Source organism: Trematomus bernacchii, unplaced genomic scaffold (assembly GCF_902827165.1).
Source record: "Trematomus bernacchii unplaced genomic scaffold, fTreBer1.1, whole genome shotgun sequence".
NCBI lineage: Eukaryota > Metazoa > Chordata > Actinopteri > Perciformes > Nototheniidae > Trematomus > Trematomus bernacchii.
The window spans coordinates 4,136,541-4,164,162 of record NW_022987828.1 but is presented as its reverse complement, the minus strand read 5'-3'; the positions used below and the strand labels follow the sequence as shown (position 1 = coordinate 4,164,162).

The following is a 27,622-nucleotide window of genomic DNA, read 5'->3' as shown; positions in this document are numbered from 1 at the left end:
TCAGGCATTTTCAAACCCAATTGGTTGTCGACGAATTGCTTAACTCAGTGAAGGAGGCTTCATTGTTGAGCAGGAAGTGCTCACGCTGGACATTTCCTTCCCCAGCACATGCCTTTCTCTCAAAGTGAGGACTCATATAGACACACTCAACATAAAAATGCATATATTACTTGATATGATTAATTAATATGAAAATTAAAGCTTGAATGGAATTTGAATGTCTAAATAATTCCAGACCGAGCTGAGCACAAGCCAAATGTTCTCTTTTTGTGATCTGTCTTCCGTGTTTATTTAAACCCTCAGGAAATTCAAGCCAAAGAAAATGAACTTGTGATGCAGTTAGAATACATTTTTTATATCAGGATCTGCGCCGGACTGGATCAGGGCCAGGGCACGTGTGCGATCTGAGCAGAGAAACAGATGACATACTCATTGCATTGGCGTCCGTTGACCCCCTGTAGCTTGTCGTGGGTTGGTATCTGAGGGGATGGGAAAAGGCCACATACATGTAGATTTCTTTACAACTTGTCCTCGTGTCAAGGCTAATAAAAGAGCAGGGCACTGGAGAAGACGCACAGATCTGGGGTTCTCATTACCGGTTCCCCATTGGCCCCTCTGCACAGCGGCTGTAGAGTTCAGCATCAGTCCAGATGTGGAGCGGGGAACATGACCCCTCATCACTGATGTGGCTCTTGGGGGGGAACAGAGGCAGTGCTACATCAAACCACCAGTTCAGATGAGATGTTAACTCTGAGGCGGCGGCTCCAGCTTTGCTGTGGTAGGCTGCGTGATCTTCCACCTCTGGCTGTCGTGGAGGGAAGGCGCCAGAAAGTTTAGAACTTGATTTGAAGGTGAAGGTTGACCTGATATGTGTCTGTAACTGCAGTTTAAAGAGTAGCTGCTTGCCTGTGTGATTGCACTATTAGGCCGTGGATCAAGGGGCATGCCTTATCTACATCTCAGTTTGCCATTTATAGCCCTTACCCTTTACGTCTAACTGACCTGGACCATGGAAGTGGAAATAATGCAAATTACATTTCCATGGAAATCTCTCTCACTCTCTCTCTAGAGTGTGAGGTGTGAGCTTGCGTGTTCGTGCAGAAGTGTTTGTTTTCGCCATGCGGGGGCGTTTCTCTTGTAGTGATGGGATGGCAGTTAAAGTCCATAGTGAAACAAAGTTTGCTTGATTTGACACCTTTTCACTGATTGAAAATATTGATTTAGCATCTGGTTACCTCATTGGCTGCTGTGGAATGTGACGTTTGTATATACATATACTGTATATGTGTGTGTGTTCACCTGCATACTTACAAACACATACCCAAGTTTACCAGTGCAGGCTCGATGAATAAATCAGGTGAGCAGTGGTAGAGGAGTCAAAGCGTTTCATCTTCAGTCTTCTTTCTTCTTCGCCGCTCACTAAATGTCAGTGTTGGACGCTGTGCTCCAAGCCCTCCCAGAGATAAGATAAGAACCACATGCTCTTCCCACCTCCTGGCAAGGGAGTCCCAGGCGGACCTGCTGACGCACGCACCCCTTCTCTGCCCCTCCCTCCCCTTTCCTGCCTCAGCCTCATGTCAGGAAAGTGAAAAGTAGTACCTTGGCAGCTTGCCCTTGACTCTTTGCCAGAAGGAGTGCGCTTCAAGAGAAGTGGTCTTTTCCCTTTTTCTCTCATGTGCATTTTTCATCTATGTGTTGCAGAGGAGGAACATCTTGCTCACTAAACATCAACACCGCGGGGTCGGCCTCTGCTGTTGACCTTGCTGCCCGACCTAGTCTGACAGGAGCGCTAAAGACACACGTTCACTTCTGTCCAGGGCAGCAGCATCACACAGAGAGCTGGATGCTTCCTGGGAAATACAGATGAATAATAGAGATAGGGTGGAGCTGGCTGCTGATTTTAACAGCTCTTAAACTATTCCTTTTATCTGCATTTGCAAGTTTATTGTTTCAATTAAAGATACTAACACTACGGCAGTCCCTCCAGGGATATGTAACCCTTTTTTTGCACTCTGTATAACTTTTAGCATTAAAATAAAATAAATCTTGCAAAGGATTCCATTAGTTTATTTCCTGCATTAAACCGCTGGTAACCAAGATAACAACTCAGATCAAAAGAAAGTCACACTTCACTCTGAACTACAGTAAACACCTTCCGGTAAACTCAAAGATCATCCATCCACCTGTTAAAATGCACATTTGTTACTATGCATATAAAAAACCTGAGTGGAAATGGCAAAGAAATCTTGAAATGTTACGAAGAAGGTTTACACGTGTCTTAGGTAACAAATAATAAAAGCAACATGGGGCAAAGTGCAATGCAAACTAACCAAGCGAATAAATAATGATGCACATCAAGCATGTGATTAACCGTCCATTGAGTCTTCTGCTCCGCTTAAGAGAAGGAAAATAATAGCAAAACAGAACTTCTCCTCCTCCGTCCACACAGATCCGATGTCATCTACCTTACAAATAATATTATACAAACGGTATTGACATATTTCCATCCAATTTTCTACCTTTTTGTTCACCGTGTGAGTGACTGGCAGCTTTTTAATGACCTTATAGAAACAAGCCTTTATTTACTTTTTCTGTTGCAGATTTTCGCAACATTTGTTTTAAATGATCAATGCATTGTCTTATTCATTTTCTCTTAGCTGTGAAGCCTTGTTAAACAGCCCTTTGCCTTCAGGTGTGTCCTTTACCTATTGCATACAACAATAGTTACCCGTCAAACATTTCTGACCTCAAAGTTGACCATCTCTACCCTGACACCTCCAACTAACCATTTTTTAGATAAAACTTATTTGAAAAGAGTTTTGTCTGATTGTAGACAACATCTTTACATCCTCCTTCCAGATAATTGTTTGAATAGTAACTCAACACGCTGAAAACGCCCAACAGTTATATCATCCTATCCTGGTGTACAATGCCATAAGGTGAGAAACTGGAGGTGATAAATTGTCCAATTTCTTAAGCTTTTTATAGAGTGAACAACAGTTTTGATCCTTTTTTTCGAGGATTTATCATCTTATTAGAGCCAAGGGAATTACAAAGCATACCTTGTGAATAATATGTGAATGGGATTTCTCTCATCAAAGACACTTTTTGTTAGAAATTGTAATAATAAAATAAAATCAAGTTGAAAAGAAATGCAATAGGGAGAGGATCAGAAGTTTAAGAGATGTCCTGTCACAATCTCTGTTCTTCAGCTTTCAGATGAAGACTGTGTGATGGAATAAAGAGGCGAAATCTAACAACACTGAAATTGTTAATAAGGAGAAACTTGTTGATACAGACTAAGAGAGAGTGAGGCCTTGCTACACAGCTTCCTATAAAGAGACGCAGCTTTACAAATACCCTGTGGCTTCCCCTTTTGGTGTCATTGATAAGTGTTGACCTGTAAAGTCTCCTATTATGAGTTCTGACTTAATAATATCCTTCCACAAATTACTCATTATCATGTTTCATTGCAGATGCTTGTCTCAATACTTTACTATTCTAATACAAAGCATGAAATACATTAGTAAAGTTTACAGCATCTCTGCAAGCCACACAACAATGGATACAATCCCCCGGCTGTATGTTAAAGGGCCCATGTCATGCTTTTCCGGTTATTACCCGTCCCCTTGTGTGTTATGAAGGTTTTTGTTCATGTAAACGGTCTGCAGAGTCAAAAACCCTCAAAGTACACCCTGTAGCGAGTAAAACTCTAACACAGAAAATACCTGTCTATGCTGCCCCAGAACGCCTTGTTGGAGATTTCTCATTTTCCATTGTTTTCTTCCTGGGTTCTCTGACGTGTGAATACCCAAATCAACAACAAATTACCGGATTGGCCCAAATGGACCAATCCGCGGAGCACCTCACACACCAGGATCCCTTGGCTAACTAACAGGGAGTCCCCATTGACTTGCATAGAGCTCCCTGAACGCTGGTAATAGACGAGTTGGGATTGCGGAGAAATGCTCTCCGCAGACCCATTCTCACAGCGTTATAAACCTTTTTCTTACTCAATATCAAGCCACACTTATTGTTTTTACTTTGGCTGTGAGTGTTTGTGTGTGCACAGGATGAGTTTCGCTGTTTTTTCGCTGTATCGCCGACCCGGAAACCTGTCCAGCCTCGCAACATCCCGACCAATCAGAGCACACTGGGCTCACAGGGAGGGGGGGGGCAGGAGCTCCAACAAGCCGTTTAGGACAGAGAGTGAATACCTGGTGAATACACAAACTATACAGAGATGCTGTATGAGAAACCAATGTGATTTTGGAAAATTGCACAATTTAAATCTATTCTAGTAGACCTCAACAATGGAAATATGATCAGTAGAAATGGCCATGACATGGCACCTTTAAGGCATTCTCCGTCAAACAGAGTGTTCATGCAGGGACCATGAAGACGTGAGACCCAGACAGACTGTGACTGGTTTGGCCTTTGCTTCCCAGTCCCAGGGTGTGCCGTAAGATAAGTGTTATGCAACAAACCTCACTTAACATAAACTAAGTTTCAGTTTGATGCACAGGAAGCTCAAGTCTGAGTCAGGCTCCAAAATCCCTGCTAACTGAACTCAAACTGCTCACAGTCATTCTTCACAAGAAACTGCTTCCCGTCTATTCATTTGTATGAAAACTCATCTAAGCTTATCTTGATGATGCCATGATCTTTAGCATTGTTTGTCCCAGTGGGAAGGAACATCAAACCAGTGACCAAGTGTTTTCTTCTCCCACGGCAGCCTCTTCCTCCTGATCGACTGAGCACATGTAGTTCCTTGTGGGTTAACCATGCCGGACCAGAGCCTGTTGGACGGTTCTTGCTGCACCTTTGATTAGTCGTTGTAGGCCCAGGCCTCGGACATTGACGCATATCCCACAGCTCTGACTGTCACTGCGGTCACATTTTGTTGAGCTGCGGCTCGAGAGACTTTGGAAGGAATCAGAGGGTCGACAGAAAGAAGCTGGGATGTTGAGACCAAAGTGTTATCAATCACCATCAAACTAGTATTCATTTGACCTGACTAGGGATGGGTATCGAGAACCGGTACTAAGTCAGTACCGGTACCTGATTGGACGGTATTGGTATACCGTTAAGCCGCTGGACAAACGGTGCTGCTATTGGTATATGAATTACACTACTTCCTTAGTTTAAACAATTCTGGTTGGTTGGGAACCCTCATCCCGTGTGACGTATCCGGTTTGAGTACCACTCTGATTGGCCACTGTGAATGCCACTCGTCATCTCTCCTAACAGCGCTCTTATTATTGTGAGACTCCCGGGGGCAGACCATAGGGGCAGACGCAACATCTTGCTAGAAACAGCGTCTCAAGGCTTCTTAACATTTAACAACCTATTAATGATGCATACCCACTTAACGGGAAACTCAGCTAACAGACAATATTAACAATTGTACCTACACGGAACAGAAGTCCAACACCAAGAGTCTTTCAACACTTAGCAAAACGGGCTAACGGGGCTAACGGCTACTTTAGCACATAACTGGCAAAAGCGATCTTTTCTACGTCATTGTATCTGTACAAACAACATATCACATGAAAGCTGAGATTCCACAGATTCCATTGGTATAAGTCTCATCACTGTACGATCAAAACTCACTGAACTAGCAGCCAGGAAAGAGCAAGAAAACAACTTCACTTTACGTAGCCATGATGATAATTATGTCTTACCTTTGCTGTTTTGTGATCAAAAGTTGTGTTCAAGGGCATAAAAACGGTTAATCCAGTGTCTCTGTGTAACTTTAAAATGATTACTGATAATCCATCATTACAATTATAAATAATAAACGGATTATAATGGTTAGCCGACCGGAGCTTCCGGTTTAGGAGGTGCGCACGCAGCGTCTCGTTTTAACTGAATAATGGTCATGTTTACATGGATTTATGAACTGCCCCTAATTACCGCCCCCCTTCCAGAGACACACTGTCAAACACACTCATACCTGCTTGGTATGACATTGAAAAAGTTACATTAAATAATAAATACAATCATGTCTATAATTTTGAGCACCAAATTATTGAAAAGTATCGATAAGAGTATTGAAAAATACGTATCGATAAGCAGTATCGGTATCGATAAAATCCTAACGATACCCATCCCTAGACCTGACTCATTACTAGTACCTCGTGATTAATTCTTCTAAACTGATAAATGTTGATGATAAATACCTAATGAATCTAACAGTGATGCTTAAAGCAGTTGCGAGCATTTTCAAAAATGGACATTCATTGGACAAGTCAACCTTTGAAGGCTTTTTTGTGCACTGCCTTCCAATTATGCATTGTGATATTGTTTTACATCAAATCATCGTAAAGTAGATTGATATTGGGTCTGTGTAGCAGGAACAGATGAGCTTAAAAGTGACAACGATAGATGTGTTGGGGAAGTATGGGAGATGGACTAATTTTGGTACTTTTTTGTGATTTGTTGACTATAACAAAAATAGCGAATGTAGTCAGCGATATATCCCTTGTCTTAAGATGTTGGTAGAAATGTTGTCGTAATTTAATTCTACATTCTTGTCCATCAGCCGAAGCTAGAAAAGTTAAAGGTTAAATTAGGGCTCAGAAATAAGTGGCTGTTCTAGACAATCATGGTTTGGTCGTTTCTTGCCAATAAGGTTTCACAAACGCTCTTTTTCTCTCTCATCTACTCGTGTGGGCCAGCCATTTTCAGCACAGGGATGTACACCATTTAAGCAACCATAAAGTGCCCACTGTAAAATTTGAAACACTGCAGTTGGTTTTTACCCCATGGAAATAGGACATTTGACTATTTCTGTTCATGTGCACACATAATGATAGCTTAATAATCTTCGACACAAAACCTGTATTCATAAATTGACACAGCCCCCTTGTTTGTTTTGTAGTGTCACTAATCACAGTGCCTCCTTTGTGTTTCAAATAGGACAAAGTCGTAAGGGTATTTTGCAGCGTTCTCATTTTACTCCTCTCTGTGTGTCTTTCTGTCCCCTGCTGCTCCATCCACCCCCCCTTAACTTTGTCTGTTTTATTAAGCCGTATCCTGCCGATGTGCGTCAGAGCTGGCCAGGAGTCTCGTGAGGCGTTTCGCTCCTGAAGATCTGTGTCTTGTGTCTGGACAGCGTCAGACCGCAGCGTCCCCCACCCCCTGAACTAACCCCCACCTCTGTTTGCCTTATTTGCCTGCAACCACAAGCCCTGCTCGACCTACACATACAAGCCCACACACACCGAGCAGATGATCCATCGTAACTGAACATCAAATTATTCGTTCTGGGATAATAGATCAAAGGTCGTAGGGAACTGCTGCGACGGATAACCAATCGGCAGCACTTTGATTCCTTAATTTCAATTCAAAGTCAGTATTGTTGCTCAAATGCGATTTTTAAACATGTTTTACCTGCAGCTACCTGTTTTTGCTTCCCTCCACAAGTTTGTAGTTAGTCAACACCCTAATATCAAGATTATCAAGTTATTTAAGTAGAAATTGTACGCAGTGTGTGTGTGTTTGTGCCTCTGACGGGTGATCACCTGCCTTCCAGCTACATATCCTCCTGTGATTTATACCTGAAGGGATTCTACACAGGTGCTGCTGATAACCTGGCATTTCGTGAGAGAGCGAAATAAAAGTACAACGAACACGGCTGTCTGAATACAACGACCGGCTTTCTACTCTTATCGTTATCATAGCTCAATTACTGTGAGCCGTAAAATGTAAATTTAGCACAGGCATAGGTTGTGTTATTCCTCTTCCAGGAATTATTAGTTTCAGTTCCATTTTATATCCGTGCTGTGTCAGCGGTCTCATGATGCAATGACGTCTCACGGCTGAATTTAGTAAACCTACAGGTCTTTGTTGTAGACACACACTCCATTTAGGTGAGTGACCTTAACACGATGGTTTCTCAGTGCATCATGACGGCCTCTCAGACGCCAGCGGGTGTTTTAAAAACAACTTTCCCTCAACGATGGTCTGTTAAATGGCTTTTTTCCCTGACAACAAAGACGGTAAACAGCAGCACTTAGCAAGCTCTCAAGAACCTAATTGCCTATTAAGCACAATCGAGTCCTCCTTTATCCTGCTGCCTCTGTTGGGGGCTCCTATCCCAGGAGACACAGCTTTACAGTAAACATATGCGAGCTAGCTCGGCTATCTGACAGCTTTAGCTGGAACATAGGCGCTGCTGCCGCTCTCACCTCGCAGTCAGAGCAAGAGATGACCTTCGGCTGTTTCTGGCCTGTACATTTGTTTGGGTGACTGTCTGGAACACTGTGGGCCTTTGGCAGCGTGTCATATGACGTTGTTTTGTTTCCATCCTCTTATACATTAGCCTTCTCTCCTTCAGACTTCTCCAGAATTTCCAACATTTTCTGCAACATCTCCCAGAATTATTTTTAATTTGGACATATTGTTATAAATAAAGCTGCAGTGCGTGAGCTAAAATACAATTTACTTATTTCCTCTTCAGGCTTGACCGATGAGAAAGTGAAGGCCTACCTCTCGCTGCACCCGCAGATGCTGGACGACTTTGTGTTGGAGAGTGTGAGCGCAGAGACGTTGGACAGATGGCTGAAGAGGAAGACCAGCAGCAGGCCTGCAGGTAACCCACTTCCACACACACACACACACACACACACACACACACACACACACACACACACACACACACACACACACACACACACACACACACACACACACACACACACACACACACACACACACACACACACATATGCAGGGACAAACAAGGAAACACACACACACATGCTGCAGCTCCATGGATCACTGTGACATAATAATTGGATCAGCGGATTCCAGGATATGGACCCATGATTGTAATTTCTGTGATGTTTTGTTTTGGTTACATTTGGGCAAATAATCCCATATAAATTCCAGACTAGTCAACCACAAATGCAGCCATGTCAGTCGTTTGCTTTTATTGCGCAAAGAAAAATAGGAATATTTTCTCCCAGGAATAACCAGCCTTCCATTTAATATCCCGGCCATTTGCTGTACAAGTCACTCATCTTCACATGTGTCTCCTCTAATTGTCAGTGTGTGTGATAGACAGAAGAAAGGGAGCGGGAACGGGCCTGTCGGTGTTTACGGGTCATTAGATGTGTTTGAGCGGGCCGAGTTGAGTCTATTCCGTGCACTCCACACACAGCGGACTGTTTCTCAGACCAACCGCATCCATCAAGGGCCCACAGGGCTGGCACTCTGCCCAGTCGAGCTGCTGACGTCAGAGACGACCTCCAGAGACATGCAGCCGGCTGAAGGGGGCCCAGGGGAGGGGTAGGGAGGGTGGTGGTGGTGGTGGTGGTGGGAGGGGTTGCTCTGGCTCTGGCTCTGGGTGTGTTGAAGTGAAGGGGGAAACTGGCGGAAGATGGATTTGTCACATTTTGGAGCTGCTTTCTGCATGAGGTCTGCAGACAGTAATGTTCATCGCTGCCATGCAGAGACGTTCATTTCCCAATCAGAGCCTGCATTTAAAACTGCTTCCTTAGTACAGTTTATGTGCGTGTGTGTTTAGGTTGACAGGCTCAAAATAGACACCCTCATGTTAATCATTCTTCCTGGCACCAACTAGGTTACATTTCACTCATGTATAAACAACCGATGCAAAGCAGAATGCTAATACTCAAAACTTCATCGCAGAAACGCAAGAGACTCTCGTCTAACGTTTCTCAGTTTTCCATACATTTTCAGTTATCATGTGTCTCGTGAAACACAACGCCCTCAGTGCAAAGGTTGAGTTTTCTCAGCTGTTGGTTGATAACCCAGGTTTTTCAAAGTAGGGCTGTAACGGTATCAGATCACCACCAAAATAAGGCACAATAACAATATCATCGCAATATCTATAGAACATTTCTTTGTCAAATAAATTCCAATCAAAATATAAGTGTTGGGAGAAAGAGTCTGTAACTTTAACCTTAAAAAAAGAACAATGTTAAGTACAAAGGTAGGCAGACAAATCTACAAGCCCTATCATTTACTAACACGATATTATCATGTGTGTATTATTTACATGATATCCTTATTTGACCTTTTTAATCAGGATTATTGTATATAGCAATTATGTTGAATACCTAACACTGAAGACCAAAAAACATGTTTTTTTTAATACAAATCACATATACAGTACATGATTAGGCATGTTTTAGCTTTTCAGTACAGAAGTAAAACCAGATTGTCAGGCAGCCCATCGCAGTGAACTGAGTCAACGTAATCAGCGGCTGAAAGTCTGCACTGCATTACCCACAGCCATCACATATTTCAACAAAAAAACAAAAGCAGATATGACGTTCATTATGATGGATGCATGTTTCAAGCAAGTTTCATATTTCAAAGCTGATTCTCATGTTGCCCGGAAATGCACACTGACCGCCGACTGCCTGGAAGGTAGAAACAACCGTCTAGGGTGCAATGTAATGCTGTATTACAGTAACTATATAACTCGTCTCCTAATAGTTGTAAAGATGTTTTGTGGAGTGGTTACCCATATCGATTTGTTGGAAGAGGACAAATATTTTATTTGAAAATAGTGTACAGTAGATTTTGCAATGTAGTGCAAAACAGCTACCTCATAAAACATGTAGTATACAAATCATGTGCCAAATGTTATGGGCTCAGAACAGTCTCATAATACACACACGCACACAGAAGGATTCACACTTGTGAATGATGCGCAAAAGGATTCACACTTGTATTTCAGGATCCACACTTGTGTTTTTCAATGCACACACAAGTGTTCCATTTCATATACATGTAAATAAAATCCAAATACAGAAAAAAGTTTTACATATGTATTTTTGATCCACACACATTGGTTTTCTGTTTAAAACCTCGTACTTGTAATTTTTTCTATCTATAGCCAATCAGATGCCCTCGAAGCCCCCTCGAGGGTATGATTTATTGCGTTCATGACGTAGCGCTTCATATACGCATTTTGTGCTGTCCGGAGCTGACAGGTCCATGGAGCCTGACTGCAGGCGCAAATCTCAGGACCGAAGGACTGTAGTATAGTCGTCTTTATTTTTATGTTATTACTATTCAAAGATAAATAAGGAAGTGTGTGTTATATGAGATGGCAGAGAGGTTTCAGCTCCGATTATTAAATCAAAGAGGCTTAATGTTTTCTATTATATTATTTCACTATAGCTACAGTACGGTGTCAAGGTCCAATGTTGACCAAATTAATCAATAGTGGGTGTAACTAAAATACAAGATGTCTTTATTTATATATATATATATATATATATATATATATTATTAATAATAATAATAATAATAATAATATAAAAGATTGTATTTGTGTGCATTTCCTGTTCGGAAAGTGGCGTTGTACTGAGAGTGGCGATTTTATTTTGTAATTATATAACACGTAATAATGGTGCGTTCACACCGGACGCGATGCAAATAATCGCTCGAGTTTCACCGCGGCTGTCAGCTGTGTTTACTCGCCTCATTCATCTGAGTCAGCTTCTTGAGCCGTATCTGGCCGTGCAACACGTACATTGTCACATACTGTATGCAGAAGTGTTATTTTAAACAACACATTAAGTTGACGAAACACTTGAGTCAAATGTAATTAAAGTCAGATCCACTCGTGTCTTAGACGGGGTGCCAGTGATATCATAAACCTGTTCATGTACAAATTCAAACACTCGGTATTTTTTTACCAGCTGTATTCACCTTGCAGGTGCAGCTATGTGGCTTCTATCCTGGATAAAGTGTTTAAGTCATGGATGTTTAAAGTTTAACTTCTTCATATTTGTCTAATATTATAGTTTAATTTTCATTCAGGAAGTATGACGCTGCGCTGTCAGTACGCTTGTCCATGTTTGTGATTGGTCAAATGTTGCTAACCCCGCCCCTTTCATGTGAACGCACTCTCAGCCGGACAGAGAAACCCTGGGTTGATTTACTGAGTTGATAACCAGCGTTGTAGGACCGCTTAGCGAGATCTCGTTTGTTAGGGTTAGTTCAGATAACTCAGAGATATCCAGGGTCTGTTGAACTGGCTTCGTAGTACAGGCCAGTGATCGATCAGGCTAAGCTAACCTGTAGCTGCTCCGTCCACACTCACAACAACTTCATACAGACATAAATAAAGCAGCTGTATTCGCCATACAGGAAACACACATTTAAAACGGTTTTGTCTGCCGTTTTGTGTACACAAGCATTCATTAATGGTTCGGAAAGTGGAGCTGTACCTTAATAATATAAAAGATTGTATTTGCGTGCATTTCCTGTTCGGAAAGTGGCGCTGTACTGAGAGTGCAGGTGTCCTGAGATGGACTCGTCAGCTCCGGACAGCGCAAAATGTGTACGTCTAGATATCATTAATAGGGATGCTCCGATCGATCGGCCGCTGATTGTTATCGGCCGATATTCACTCTCGGCCGATCGATCGGTGCTCTCTATAAAGGCCGATCAGGAGAGCCGATCACATGACGTAAAATACATGACACTTTTCTCTGCAAAACAAGCTCGCCAAAATGGCTTCACCAGTCTGGCAGTATTTTAAGGTGTCTGAAAAAGACAATAAAATAGCGGTATGCAACGTGTGTGAAGCAGAAATCTTGCAGCCCCGCCCGCTGTGACGTTCTGTTTATTCTTCACTGTCGGGTCACTCATTTCTGGATTAGCGAGCTGCATGAGATACTGACGGGCTGTCAGAAGAGGGAGAGAGGAAAAGAGAGCGCTTCCGCTAATTTCTCCCGTGTTATTATCCAAAGTTCATGTAAACTTGAATAATGTACTTCATTTGAATGTAATAATTATGTTGGTTGTTGTTTGTGGAAGCGCATCATGTATTGAAAAATTAATCTGAACTTTTCGATCCGCTACGATTATAAACTGAAGCAATATAAAAATGAGCCCCATTAACTGAGTTTTAAACATCACTTTAAATGGAAGATCCCCATAGCCCCCACCCACCCTATGATCGGATTGGCGAAACATCAGAAAGGATCAGCCTGACAGCTCTCTCATTATGTTGCATGTCCCTCTCTGGGTTGATCTTCACATCAGATAAGATCACTCCACAAGTCCACTTCCTCTGTTAGACCGCTGTTAGTGGACACTTAGGCGCCGCTCTGAAGCCTCTCAGTGCCTGTATCCACTCCAATGACAAGCACTGTTTAATTTCTGGTTCATCACACATGCTGAATGGTCACTGTGTTGCGAAAATGGCTGGAATTTGATTTGTCCGACAGATTTATTTGCTTGTTTCAAAGAAGCTCTCCTGTATATATTTAATTTTGGACTGTTAAAATAAGAAAATGTATTGTAAAGATGCATTTCTTTGTTCATTTTTGCAGTCCCACTTTTTAGAGACCAGATTGATCTTCTACTCTTTGAGTGCAGCAGCAGAACCTGTCATCATGTGATCGTCACTGAGATAACCGCTGCTTACTGGAAGCAGTCCCTGCAGCCAGTCCCGTTCTCACTTATCATGTGATGGGTTACATTGGACTACATAAATCAGTTTATCTGTGCAACTAGACGCAAGTCTGTGTGTGTTTGTGCAAATGTTGTGTTGCAGCCTGTGAATCCAGAGAAAACTCTTCCACATTTGCACGCTTGTTATTGCGTTGAATGTGCTTTGTGGTAATATTATAAATTAGTGTTGCAATAACTGAACTCCAATTTTCTCGTGACGCCTCCCCTTTTATATGTTTATGACTTTATTGCTTTATTAAGTTGTATTTATTTTCAAGATTAGTGTTTCAAAGCAGATGTCGCCTGGTCATAACAGAGTGTTACAGTGCAGATCGATTTTACAGCAGCCTGTTAGTGAACATGTCAAACAAAACACAGTTTCCCAGAATCCCTACTGATGTCCTTCGATCATCACACCTCCCTTGACCGATGTCCCACAGATGTTTACTTCACACCACACACTGTCATGGGGTGATTAATAAATCCCAACATGTCTGCTTCTTCTGTCCAGAGGCCCCTTGTTACTTGTCTGTGCCTTCTTATACACACACACACACACACACACACACACCCACACACACGCACACACACACATGCACACACACGGACGGACACACACACACGCGGACGGACACACACACACACACACACACACACACACACACACACACACACACATACTGAGACAAGAACCTATATGTTCTGTCTCGTCTAGCTTATGCAGTTGTGAATGAAGACTGTAGCTCTTAAGTTAAAGTCTGTAGTTGTTGCTATAATTTTGAGCAATGGTTCACTTTTTTTTCATTTTGTGTTTTGTTCATGTTCTATCAAGATATTTCTTAATTCCCTAAAGTTGTCATTGTGGAAGAGTAGTTAGTCAGCAGTATGATCAAAATTAGACATTTCTGGACTTCCTTTGGTATGTATCTGTTCATCATTTTTTGAATGTTAATTTAAATGATTAGATGTCAGAAAATAATGAAAAGTAACAATTCACAGCCCAAATCCTTGAAATATTCAATTTAAAATGTAAAAATGATCATCATTCAAATTATAAACCATAGAAAAGTAGCACATAATTAGATTGGAAAGGCTGCAAACAGAAGCTATTTCAATGTCTAATCACATTTTTGTTAATAAAACACCTTTAAATGGGGAACATTGTGGAGGGAGTGTGAGTGAGTCTCCAGCCTCTCTGTCCCAAACTCCGGGGGCAAGAGTTAGGCCGAGCTGTTGAGCAGCTGATGCTGTTTCTCAGATGTCTTTGGACGGCATTCGCATGCAGACAAAGATGTGCTTGTGTAGCAGAACCACACACCCCGCACTGTGATAAGAGAGCTGTCTCACCTGCAGGGCTTTCCATCAGGAGGGAGGAAGGCCGCACTCAGGGGAGGCTCTTTAAAATACTGGGGGAAAAAACATTTTGATCATCTAGGTTTCTGAAATGCAACTTAAATGAAACGCCAAACAAAAGGTTTTTGTCTTATGAAGTATGTTAAAGGTGTCCTATCATGCAAATTGCACTTTTTGATGTCTTTTATATATAAATGTGTGTCCCCGGTGTGTCAGGGAACTCACAAAGTGTCAGAAAATAAAACCCTCTCTCTTTTCCTCCGTACCCAAATCTCTAAAAACGGGGGTACAACGGAGCTGATCCAGATTTGCGGCCGATATGACGTAATATTGGAAATGTGGACCCACGGACCTATCAGAAACGTTGCTATCAGAAACAATGCGCAACGTTTTGGAAGTAATATGGTATGTGTTTACATTAGCAAGCATCGCTTGCTACTCAGAGCTAAGCTGTACTGGAGAGAGTACATGTGTAAAAAAGCAGGATATAAAAAGCAACTCACCTTGTGGTAAACCCACAAAGAAAAAGTATTTGAGCTCCATACTGTTTCAGAAATAATCCTTGATGTGGTTTTGAACATGATATGGCGTTTCATCACGGTAGCATTTAGCTGAGTATCTCCGTAGAATTCTGTCCAGGCATTAGCTCCCACCCCCTCTTTTTTTTAAGCTAAGGACCCAAAATCAGGCCCGTCCACACAGCAGCGTTAAAAAAATCTTGGAGGTGGGCGTATCTGAAGCTTGGGGATTTTTTGCGAGCAAGGCACCAACAACCAATCACATGAATCTCCCGCCCCCGACATACGAAGCAAAAAAGCCGAAGTAAACTGGATATAAACTCCCCAAACAGGCGAAAACCTACCACTGTCTCTGCCACCTCCATGCCTGGCTCCTCCGGTTTATATCCCGGTAGGTAAATAGGGACTGGTCATAAAGCACCGGGTGATTCCCTACCGCTAATTTCTCCTCCATGTTTTGGAATATGAGGAAATGACCTGCGGTATGTCTCTCCCAGCATACACGCGGTTTGATTGGCTAGCGCTTGAACTGTCAGATTTGCATACACGGGATTTGATTGGCTGACGCTTCCACCTCAGCTTCAAAAGTTGAACATTGCTCAACTTTGAATCCTGAAAATCCTGAAAATCTCCGCTCTGCTGCCCACAATGCAGTTCGGCGAAAAGTGAGGCAAAGTGACGTCACCCCATTCAAAGTGAATGGGCAGAAGCGTTCCAAGATTTTTTAACGCTGCTGTGTGGACGGTCCGTAACAGGGATGAAATAGAGGGGTGTGAGGCATGGCTAGAATGGGTGATCTGCTTGGTATTTTGAGCAAAACACATCATAGACATGTTTTTTATATATCTGAGACCCATAATGTATGCCTAAAAATAGCATGATAGGAAACCTTTAAAACTACCCTTTACCAAACAGAGAGTCATATTACAGAGACATGTGTGAAACGGTAAAAAGGAATAGTGTCAACCATGGCAGAGAAAAAAGAGTTTGGTTGTGGCAGCTGCCCTTCCTCCATGGAGCCGGTTGATGCAGGACGGCCACAAGGTCGACACATGTTGACCGCTGAGTCACTGCGAGCTGCCGTCCTGTGGGAGGCGTATCTGAGGCGGGAGATCAATAAAGCGCCCGTATCATGCACATTAGAGCCAGCTGACTGAGGGATTTTCCCCTGCTGAAAGGCCTTAGTCCCGGGCTGCTGATATGTTCTGGGTGCTCCTCCAAATCATTCCTCACCACCATGTCTCATCGAACAGTTCAGAGACCTTTGTGCTGATGTGAATTGCAGGCTGTGAATGTTCTTGTCTCTCTTATTCGTCTGCGGTTTGTAGAAATGTTATGAAACTGTTTTATGAAGCTGCATGATTATGTCATAAATTATTATTAATCAGTATGAATTACTAATCCAAATTACAGTATTTGTTTTTTGCATTAAAAAGCACATGTTCCATACTTTTAAAGTGCAGTATTTATGAAGTCAAATAATGAAATCTCTTTTAGTATTCATCAAGTAAGCACAGATCTTATTTTAAAAACATATAACATACTGTTAATATTATCTCAGGATCAAGCTTTTTGATAAGAAATGACAGGGTGTTTTACCATGGCAGTAAAGTCTGCTCTACTTTTTTCCTGCATTATCCTGGATATGTCAACTGTGCCTGCTTGACTCGTTGTTGCAGTGTGATGATTTTATTGGTTGAACTCTCACTGAAATCGAAATCTGCAACAACTAATGTGAGTACTGCGGGTTTTTTTTGTCTGCTGCACAAATGTCCTGGATGGAAAAGCTTTATCATGAAATCAATACGTGCAAATTATGAGAGTATGTGCCACAACAGGACTCTCTGTAAAGTTAAATACCTTGATATTAACAAAACAAATAAGATGCAAAAACTCCTATCAAGTTATGATTTTGTATTAACTATAGCACTCTCAAGCTGCAAACTAAATATAAGTTATTTTAGACAAGGACTAAAATCAGGAAGTGCTGTACAGTTGACCTTATAAAGCCAAATCTGCAAAACAGCCTCTAAGCATTGAGGCAGGTAGCACATATCCTAAACTGATACATGTCAGCTTTAAGCTTGACATCCCAAACATTTACTCTGAGGTTGTTCCGGTTCAGGAAGATGTTGAATGGAGTGATGAAGTTACAAGAAGAGGTCTGTTCATCCTCTGCTGCTCTCAGGAGTTACTGGACAGTTTTTAGTGTTTGGTGTTCATTACTCGTTGAGCTGTCAGTATATTTTCTAAGAACATGTTGGCTCTCTCCTCCTGTGTTTACTAAAAGCAATAGCAGATCTTTGAAAATATGGGATGGCATTAGAACAGGCTACAGGTCTCTGTCCCTGTGCTGATGGCTGACCACATCGTATGGTGGTAAAACACACAGACCTGTGCGCTGACTCATATACCTTCCCTCTGGGCCCCAGGGGAAGTTGTATCATTAGAGTACAGTAAATCCCCAGACACACACCTGATGACACAAAGATGTTATTGTTGCATAGCTGGACAGGCAAGTTGTCAGCTTTATATATTTGGGGTCTAGTTTATGTGAAAGGTGTCTGTACCAAACGGTACGGTCCACCCATTATCTCTTTAACAAGAGACAAACAATATAGTAAGCTTTTTTTTTGGTTTCTAGGAAAACCGGGAATATAAGAGCCATGCTGGACCTGCACCTGCTGAATGTGTCGTGTGCACACGATCTACTTGCTTACTTAAAAAAAAGGGCTGGAATGGGTCCAAGCAGCGCCTGGTTTAGCAACACAACAGATATAAAGGGCACTTGCATTCGTATCACAGGAAGATACTGCATTCCATACAGGGTATCTAGCCTTAAAATGCTACTTCCTGTTCCTTTTTGCCTCCTAACAATATTTTCAGTGCGTGGATAAGTGCTCAGTGATCATCATGTGGTTCCACTGGGACTACTTTACATGTAGTTGGATCTGCAACATCCCCAGGCCTGGACAATCAAAAAGGAACTTTGAACATTTGGGGAAAATCGACACACAGGGAATAACACTGAAGATTAAAATACTTTTACATAGGACTGAGTCATGTGATTGAACAAATTGCTAAAAGCATTTGTCCAAAATATGATTCCAAATCACATTTAAAACAATGAAATTGAAATTCTTGCAATTCTTCTGCATCAAAATGTTTTTGGTGCCGTGATGGGATCATTCATTTGCACACCATCATGCTATTTTACTGATAACAACTGTATCAGTGTTGCTGGAATCACTCACACTGCAACACTTTACAATAATGTTAAGTGGGAATGATGTGTTGCTAGAAATCACATCACAGCAGCTTTGATCAGCAAGCAGGGCCGACCCCAATCATCTGACCCAAGCATGCCTTAAACGTGCATTCTTTCTAATCGCCATCAGTTATGACTCCTGCAGTTTCACAAATAAGTCAGAATGTATAGAAGTCTATGAAAACAAGACCCTCCTTCTCATTGATTTGTTACCTCAGCTAACATTTTTAACCTGACTTCATGCTCTCAATCGCTAGTTTCAAGTGTTCTTCACAATAGGATGATCATTTTGTTAATTATTGTCCCATTTAAAGTAGAGTAGATGATAAAGTAGGATATGTTTAAGGGCTTGGCTACCTTTTGATTGACAGGTCGCTACCACAGGGTTGTTTAATTTGGGTGTTGCTTTTAATTCCGTCTTAGAACTCAACCCTTTCAACAAGTGTATTCAGTTAAGTTAATTGTTACATTATAGTCACCTAGTTTACTTGTACTTAGCTCTACCGTTTGTGTCTTCTCGTTGTTACTTCTGTAAAGAAAAAATGTAGATGCCGACGTCTACATTTCCAAGGGGGAACCGCTTCACCTCAACAAGAACTGAATCTCTTTATCTGAAATCCATTCGACCCGGCATTTTGTTATTTTGTCTGCTTGCATTTGGTTTTTGAATCCCCCCCCCACCCCATGGCGAGGAGAGAGAGGCAGCCGTGTTGCTGGTCCATTCGAACAGCCAAGTAGATAAAGAGGGTCTGAGAGCTAAGAATTCAGGTCACGGAGGAGAATTTTTTTTTAATGCAGCTCATAGCTTAGAGTTACCCAGGCATGTGCACATGTTGCTAGCAAACACTACAGACGTACTGTTCACCCAAAAAATTACAATCTGATAAAAATACAATTGTGAATTTGTGGTAGATAATGGAATATTTTTTATCCTCTTATCAAAATCTGTTTTTTTTGCACAGCCCTCTTTCTAAAATGACATTCAACTTAACAGTATATTACTTTACAAACTACAACAGGTTTGTAAAAATGTGCTCTCCCAAAGGGGGTTCATGTCCGAATATATTTGGCCTCAACAAGTCATTCAGAAAAGATTCTGTCTCTATTCATCCTTTTTCCAAAGGAGTTTGAAGTCTTTTTCAGCGCAGCCCTGTCCTCTGATTGACGTCATGCCTGGCCAGGGGTTCACTCTAAAATAGCTTTCATGGCTAAGTTAGGAAACTCATAGCATACTGAAAGAATGTTTAAAACAACAAACAATGAAGCCGACTGTAATGTCTTTCCTCACATGTACAAAGAGGTTTGTGTCAAAAGAGAACCAGCTCGAGTCTGCACTCCAGTAGATATTTCTAAAAATGTGCCCGCCCTTTGAGATGGTTTGATCACATGAAAGGTTGCCAAAGAGATCTGAGCTCTCACTGTTCTCATGTGCTGTGGTGACCCCGTGTGTAATGAAGAGCTGCTCGTAGCTGTGTGAATAGTTTTATTTTCATCCCAAGTAGCACTCCCAGACTATAAGTCCAGAAACTGTTGTGATTGGCTAAGACTTTTTATTATTATCACATACTCCAGTGTCTACGTCCAAAAGCAATAGTCATATGTCTACTGTCTCTCCAACAGTCTGAAATCACACCAGGAATTTGCACTCTAGGCCACAGGTTTCTGCACTTGTCAAGTTAGATTAATACTCCTCTTAATTCTGTTTTAAAACGGAACATAATTTAAGCAAATGTCTCCATGCATCAAAAGTAGATAAAATATGTATACCTAATTTATACGTGATGTATACTTGTGTTTTAAATGCTGCATCTTTTTTGCATTTGCTCATTTACCTTTCACCTGACCACTGTTTTTTAAGGTGTTGCTTTTTGGCTGCTTTTGCATTTGTGTCAACTCAACCTCTAAACAGCCGGACCAGATTTCTGTGTTGCTTTTCAACTTTTTAAAGTTAATGCACAAGGTTATTGTGCATTAACTGTGCAATAACCATGTGCCATACTACTATAACCATACTACTACATACTGAATCTGTGTGCTGCATAATGCAGACCAAATGAACAATTAAGCATGCCATTACCAGCAGACTGTTCACACTCAAGTAAACTCAAGCAATACGTCCTCCCTGCGTCACATGCACAATGCATGTGTTGCTAATGATAGTAACGACCATGTTCCTATTCCGAGCCAACATTCAATACATCTTACTGAGTATGACTAATGTGTTAGTATGCTGTGTTTGAACACAGCCTTAGTTCATACTCAACCCAAGTCTTTATGTTTTGTCCACTTGTTGATAATGTCAGATCTGATCATAAAGTCGAACTTTCTTTCAAGTTGTATTTTAAATTGTTTTCTTTCCTCTTTCTTTCTACAGATGACACATCAGCTACAGCCGTCAGCAGGGTAGGTTTTCTTCTTTATCGTCGTGTACATATTTATTCAAAAAGTGTACATCTTTTATTACCTTATCCCCTTATCTCTAGTTGCAAAAGCCAACCTTATTGACACTATAACTGAAATAATTCCAAATAACACAAAAGTTACGGATTCTAAAATGTCTCGTTGTACTTAACTAAAGTGCAGATTAACATTGCTCTTGGAAAACTCTTGTCTTTGTCTTCATGGTCTTTCAGAGCATTGTGAGTATAATTTTACAAATTCATGCATTATTTCAGTATGATGCAGCATATAGCATTAATGCTAATGTTGCTAACAGTGGTGCTGTCCAGAAAAGGCCAGTCTCTGTGACTGTTCAGGGCAACATCAAATAGATTAACCAGGAAAAGAAGCTGCTGCATTGTTAGCATGTTCTGCGAGTGACTTGGCAGGGATTTATGGGAACAAGTGGCTCCCCTGTGCTGCAAACACGTATGTTCACACCTTTATCATCCTGACACCCTCACAGCCCTCGGAGGCCTGGTGTCAGCACCCGCAGCAGGGCCCCTGATCCGGGTAAAGGGACTTCACACACAGAGAAAAAAAAACAAGGGCCACTCGACCCCTCGGTGCGTCATCCATACGTCTGTGCAAACAGGATGTGGGAGGATAGAAGGCTTCCCTTGAGGGAGGCTTTCTAGTACGCCACTCTCCCTGCCGTCCTGCCCTCACCCTCTCTTCAGGCGCAGAAATAGACGGCTCTGTGGCCCGACAAGGCAGGAGGTCTGCCTCTTACATAACCACACTTTAAAGCTGAGGCTGAGCAGCAGAGCTTGCCGGGACTCTAATCAGAGCAGAGGGGCTCAGGTGGCCTCCTTAGGGAGCATGCATCAGTGGAGGGGGGTGTAAGGGTGGGGTGGAGGGTAATATTGTGATGAATGGCTGTGTCTTTGTGAATGGCAGGAAGATGATACTCTTTCATTCAAAAGAATTCTCCCAGTTTGAGTAATAGCTAGCTGCTGCAGTAACAGTACAGATTGCAGCATGTTGATTTTTGGAAACTCAATCTCAGTGTTTATGCAAAGCTGTGGAGTTGCAATATCGGTGTGCCTTGTGTCCAGCAGTACCAGGACTCAAATATGCAGGGTGTGGTGTACGAACTCAACAGCTACATGGAGCAGCGCCTGGACACTGGAGGAGACAACAAACTCCTGCTCTATGAGTTGTGCAACATCATCAAAAAAGGTGAAAGAAGACTTGGTTCAGCTTATCAAAAACAACTCTCAGCTTCAGTTCACATCACACTGGTGTCTTTATAATCTCCATATGTTACTGGAATTGAATCAAACATATTTTGACAAGAAGAATTGCTGTGGTTAATAACTCAAGAAATAATAACAAATTCAAAGAAAATGAGCATACATAAAAAAGTTATTTTTAGGACATTCTAACAATGGACATGGTGCATTTCATTTCATTGTTGTCAAAGAGTCAAACCAAAAGATCATTTTCACCCAAACCACACTGCTCATTAACTTCTTGATCATCTGTGTATTCACTGTCGATCCTCCGGTCTCTCGGCTTCCCATTGTATAATAACATGACCTATATATGAGTGTGAAATGGGACTGAAGAGGAGGACTGGGAATGAGATGAACTGGATGGCGTTCAAAGCCCTCGGTCAGAGTGCCCTTGTTGTTATGTGGGACATTGTTAATAGATTGTTATTAGATTTTAACTGCACTGTTATGTCCTTATTTCATCTTTCCTCTCAGGTAGACTCACCTCTATTGTTTGACATTTCTATATGAAAGGATGTAACACGAACACACAGCTAATGTTGTCCCTTTTGTGTGACCCATGTGTCTTTTATTTCTACAGCAACAAAAGCTGATGGATTTGCACTTTATTTTTTGGGAGAATGCAACAAAGTAAGTGGAGAGGACATTTGCTAAATACATTTTACACTCTAATTCAGTTCATGTATTTAATTTACTTTTCTCGCTATATCTGTTTCCCTCTCTGTTCTTTTCTGTTCTTCTCTATAGAGTTTATGTTTGTTCACTCCAACGGGGACCAAGGATGGCCCTCCAAGCCTCATCCCCTCGGGCCCCATCGCATTTGGGACAACCATCGCCGCTCATGTTGCCAAAACTCACAAAACACTGCTAGTAGAGGACGTCATGGGGGTGAGGCTGTTTTCTTTGCAACCAGTTCAGATTTACTCATAATAGGAATCTAACAAAAATACTGCATCGCAATGATCTTTGATAAAAAAAAATAATAATCAGACATTTATTTTTTACAAACAGACCCATCATTAAAATTATATGAAATGCTAGAATGGCAGAAAATGCTGTTTCAGGTGTGGAGGTTTTCAGATTGTCTCAGTTTTATGTGTCGAGATTGAACACAAAATAAGACATTAACTTGGACTTTGGAAACACAGATGGGCATTTTTCATCAATCAATTAATCAAGATGATTTTTTTTCAAATCATTAGTTGTTAGTTGCCCTAATTTCAATTCCTACATTTTCTGCTGGGGGAAAATGTAAGTATTTTTGTTCTTCGTCATCTATATCCGTGGATTTCGCAGCTAAACTCCTGTGCACTTCAGGTGAAATAACCTTTATTGATCTGTGTTGCAGGACGAGCGCTTCCCCGACGGCACAGGGCAGGACTCAGGGATCCATGTTCACTCTGTCCTGTGCCTTCCCATCATCACTGCCATCGGGGACCTCATTGCCATCCTGGAGCTGCACCGGCAGTGGGGCCAGGAGCCCTTCAACCTCAGCCACCAGGAGGTCAGTCTGACCCAAAACACAGCAATAGGGGGAGGCTGGAGCAAGGCTCACAGAACTACAGTTAGCCTGGTATTCACCTTAATCTGGATTAATTAAGATCTCTATTAGATTTGTGGGGTTCAGATGATTGTGTAAAATCTTTATGCTGTGGTTATGTTATACTAGTTGCTAACAGGTTGCCAAAGCAAGTTCAGTGAATGAACTTTGAGGCTTTACAATCCAAATCTTTCCACAAACCATCTCTTGACAATATTTTCTAAATGACATAATGATTATGAAGTTATTTGTTGTCTCATTTTCTTTGATTTTATTCAAACCTGCATCAGTTAATTTTTTCGGTGTGACATAAGGTGAACCAAAAGAAATCAGCTCGCAACTTTCAAACTCTCCATAGAACTAATAGAAATAATTCTCATTATTCTTTATAGTTATGTGATAAAAAAAAAACATCTGTTAGTGCAGCTTTAATTGTATTTTGCTCAAATTTAAATCCACAATACAAACATGCAGACGCAGCAATGTTACAGGTGTCTGTGTGCCCTGAGTGGCTGTCAATCTGTAGACCAACTGTTTCTTCTGTAATTATAAGAGCGCCTGATGTGCGGAACAGATCATTATGTTGTTATATACAACAGAGGAAATGTGATTAAACCTTGTTATTGTGAAACTTGTGTTAATTGTGATATATATTATTATTTCCTGCAGCTAATCTTCACATTCTTTTCCAGGTTGCAACAGCTAATTTAGCATGGGCAGCAGTTGCCATTCATCAAGTACAGGTGAGCAAGCTGTACTGTAACACATCACTAAAGACTCAGCAAGGGGGAGCCTACCCCGTCCCAAATATTGTGATGATCTTGGATGACTTTGTTTGTTCTGGTTCTGCACTGGGGCACGAAAGGGCGAAATCCACTGTGTACAGGAACTGGGTTGTAACTGGGCCCAGTCCAATCAGCTAAGCCACAGATTCAACAAACAGCTCCCTGTGGGTGTCATTACGCCCGAGTGTTCTCATATGAACAGCACAACACCTCAGTGGAGCCACAGTGGACCTCTGAGCCTGAGCGCTGCGGCACGCTGCAAAACATATAGAGATAACTATGTAGAGATCACTGCCCCTCTTTTTTGGTACGTGTTAACATGTGTGCACAATATACTTTTAATTACATAGATTCACCTTAACATTGTAACACTTAACACTTTTTCAGGGGGTGCAATATGTTGTTCTCTCCACTATTGTTTGAATGAAGGTGGATGCCTAGATTCCTGGTAAATAAGAGAAATAAATCCCTTTTTTATGTCTAACAAATATAGATATTCAGTGGTTCATTGTTATGACTTTCTGTCGTGTTTCTAACATATGTATTTTATTAAATTCTCCCAAACCACATGTATGAGTTCCCAATTATCTGAGCCATATCCTCAGCATTAAGGATATGCAATTGGGCTGAACTGAATAAACTTATGAGGCGTATAACACGCACAGTGAAATATTTTAAATTGTACAAGTCTATGTTTGTTAACCCTCATTTTTTTGTGTCCCATTGTGGTAGCGTATATTTATACTGGCTGTATTGTACCAGGGTTTATGTTATTGATCATAGCGTGATGTAATGTGGATATTATCCTTTTAGTCAGTTTGTGTTAATAGTTTGTTACGTTTTCTCAAGAGAAACCGGGAACATACTTTGCATATTTTTAAGTGTTTTATAAAAGTGAAGTCAACAAATGTTTCAAAAAGCTGTGTTGTTACTCAAACTCCTGAAAACCCACAGCCAAGTGTGTGGACACCAAGTTTGTTTGTTGACAGTACACACATGATGCTGTACTGTATGTGTTCAGTGAGCTATGTGCGATACGTCTCAGTGTCATGACCTATTTCTTCTTTGTCTTTCCAGGTGTGCCGAGGCCTCGCCAAACAGACTGAGCTCAATGACTTTCTTCTAGACGTGTCAAAGTAAGAGTTGCTGTTGGGACAGTTTTCCTAACTCTAAATTATTGCTCATAATATACATACTAAAAGTGTATTTACATCACATCAGTGTCATTTTATTATAAATAAATTAGAACGTACATATTTTTATCATGTCAGGTCAAACGTTAAATAAAACTTTTGGTAACACTTTATTTGGATACCAGATTTCTTATTCGTTGAGATTCAACAATTCAGCTGTTTGGCTGTGTCTGTGTACATGTACTTGAATTATTCACGCAACATGTGTTTTACCAATAAAAAAAAACCTCTAAGAGTATGTTATGTTTGAGAGATAATGAATCTTCACATATACTATAGTGGTAAATATCTACAGACAAAGCAAAACAGTTGAACCTCAAATACTAAGCTTTTGAAATGTTGTACATACTCAAGATATCTTAATAAAGTATCACCTATTATTTCACACAATAAAAACAAATGACTGCATTTTAGGTTAGCTTTCATGTCTTGAATGTGAACGTCATCAGAGCTTCCCATTTGTCAACATCTCAATGCACCATTTCTTCTTTTCGCACAGAACATACTTTGATAACATTGTGGCAATAGATTCTCTACTTGAACATATTATGGTGAGTGTGATTTCTGCAAGTATGTGTTCATTCACATTGTCTTCAAGGCTACACATCCTGCGAGTGTGTGTTATGTAGGTTTATGTGTGTTAAAAGGAAATAATATATGATCATAATAATAGGTATACTACTCCTCAAAATAATAGTTTGTTATTAATATAATAAATACATTGACACACTTAATACATGTTTAGGCTTTGCTCAACATAAAATAGGAAAGTGATTATCAGTATTTGGATTTGGATCAGTGTAAAATATGATTTTCCTGTTTTTCTACTAAAACCCACTTCTCTGTTTGTATGTATTTTATTGCTTTGTGACTGTGTTGTCAATCCCAGGTCATTCAAGTCATCTGGTTCAAACACTATAATGAACTGGAATGACCTGTATTTATACTGTGTGTTTTTTACATTCTTCACATTTAACTGTTTCCCAAGAAAACGTTTAAACTGCACTATGTTTTGCTAGATGCATGTGTTTATTTGTATTCAAACTCTCAGTATTGCTTATAAGGTTCTGTCCCTGGTGTTGTTTTGCAGATATATGCAAAAAACCTGGTGAATGCGGACAGGTGCGCACTCTTCCAGGTAGATCACAACAACAAAGAACTGTACTCCGACCTGTTCGATATCGGGGAGGAGAAAGAAGGAAAACCTGTCTTTAGGAAAACCAAAGAAATTAGGTGTGTAAGACTAACATTATTTCCTTCACTGTGCTAAATTCATTACATTTACAAGTGTCTACCTTTGATTTTACATACATCTTAGCTTTTATTGCAAAGTGCTAGTTTATTTTGAAGGGTTAGAAGAGGTGAGTTTTTCGCTCTGCACATCCACAAGGTGTGTTTCCTGCCCCTAGAAGACATTGTTAACTATAGTGTACAGTAAACAAGTTCCTCTGGTGACAGAAAGCAAAGAAAGAAATGCTTCCACTAATAGAAAGTCAATTGAAATACTGGGGGATAAATGTTATTACTTTAATTAGTTGTGATACCATGACAGTGGAACATCATCACTTTTTACCCTCTGAATACAAATATCTAAATCTACACACTTTGTGCTGTAAATTGCATTTCTAAAACCGGTTTGAACATGGATTTTCATATTATTGATTCCTTATTGATTTTCACGCAGCTACGACAGCCTGGCAGTTCACTAAGCTAACATGTGTCCTCTCCTCTCTGCTCTCTCTCTAGGTTTTCTATAGAGAAGGGAATAGCTGGCCAAGTGGCTCAGACAGGGGAAGTCTTAAATATCCCAGATGCCTATGCAGACCCCCGGTTCAACCGGTA

The 27,622-nt window shown here is 41.0% G+C and overlaps 1 protein-coding gene across 3 annotated transcripts in view; it reads left to right on the top strand.

The window, feature by feature from the left end:
* pde10a (phosphodiesterase 10A) overlaps nt 1-27,622 on the top strand; it is a 63,943-nt gene that overhangs the window by 27,174 nt on the left and 9,147 nt on the right. For all 3 annotated transcript variants that reach the window (XM_034152173.1, XM_034152172.1, XM_034152174.1), the window contains exons 2-12: nt 8,465-8,596; nt 20,960-20,988; nt 22,086-22,206; nt 22,843-22,892; nt 23,010-23,150; nt 23,611-23,766; nt 24,495-24,545; nt 25,665-25,723; nt 26,280-26,331; nt 26,871-27,013; nt 27,527-27,619. In XM_034152173.1, coding sequence (XP_034008064.1) covers nt 8,465-8,596; nt 20,960-20,988; nt 22,086-22,206; nt 22,843-22,892; nt 23,010-23,150; nt 23,611-23,766; nt 24,495-24,545; nt 25,665-25,723; nt 26,280-26,331; nt 26,871-27,013; nt 27,527-27,619 — 1,027 coding nt within the window. The remainder of the gene's footprint in view (nt 1-8,464; nt 8,597-20,959; nt 20,989-22,085; nt 22,207-22,842; nt 22,893-23,009; nt 23,151-23,610; nt 23,767-24,494; nt 24,546-25,664; nt 25,724-26,279; nt 26,332-26,870; nt 27,014-27,526; nt 27,620-27,622) is intronic.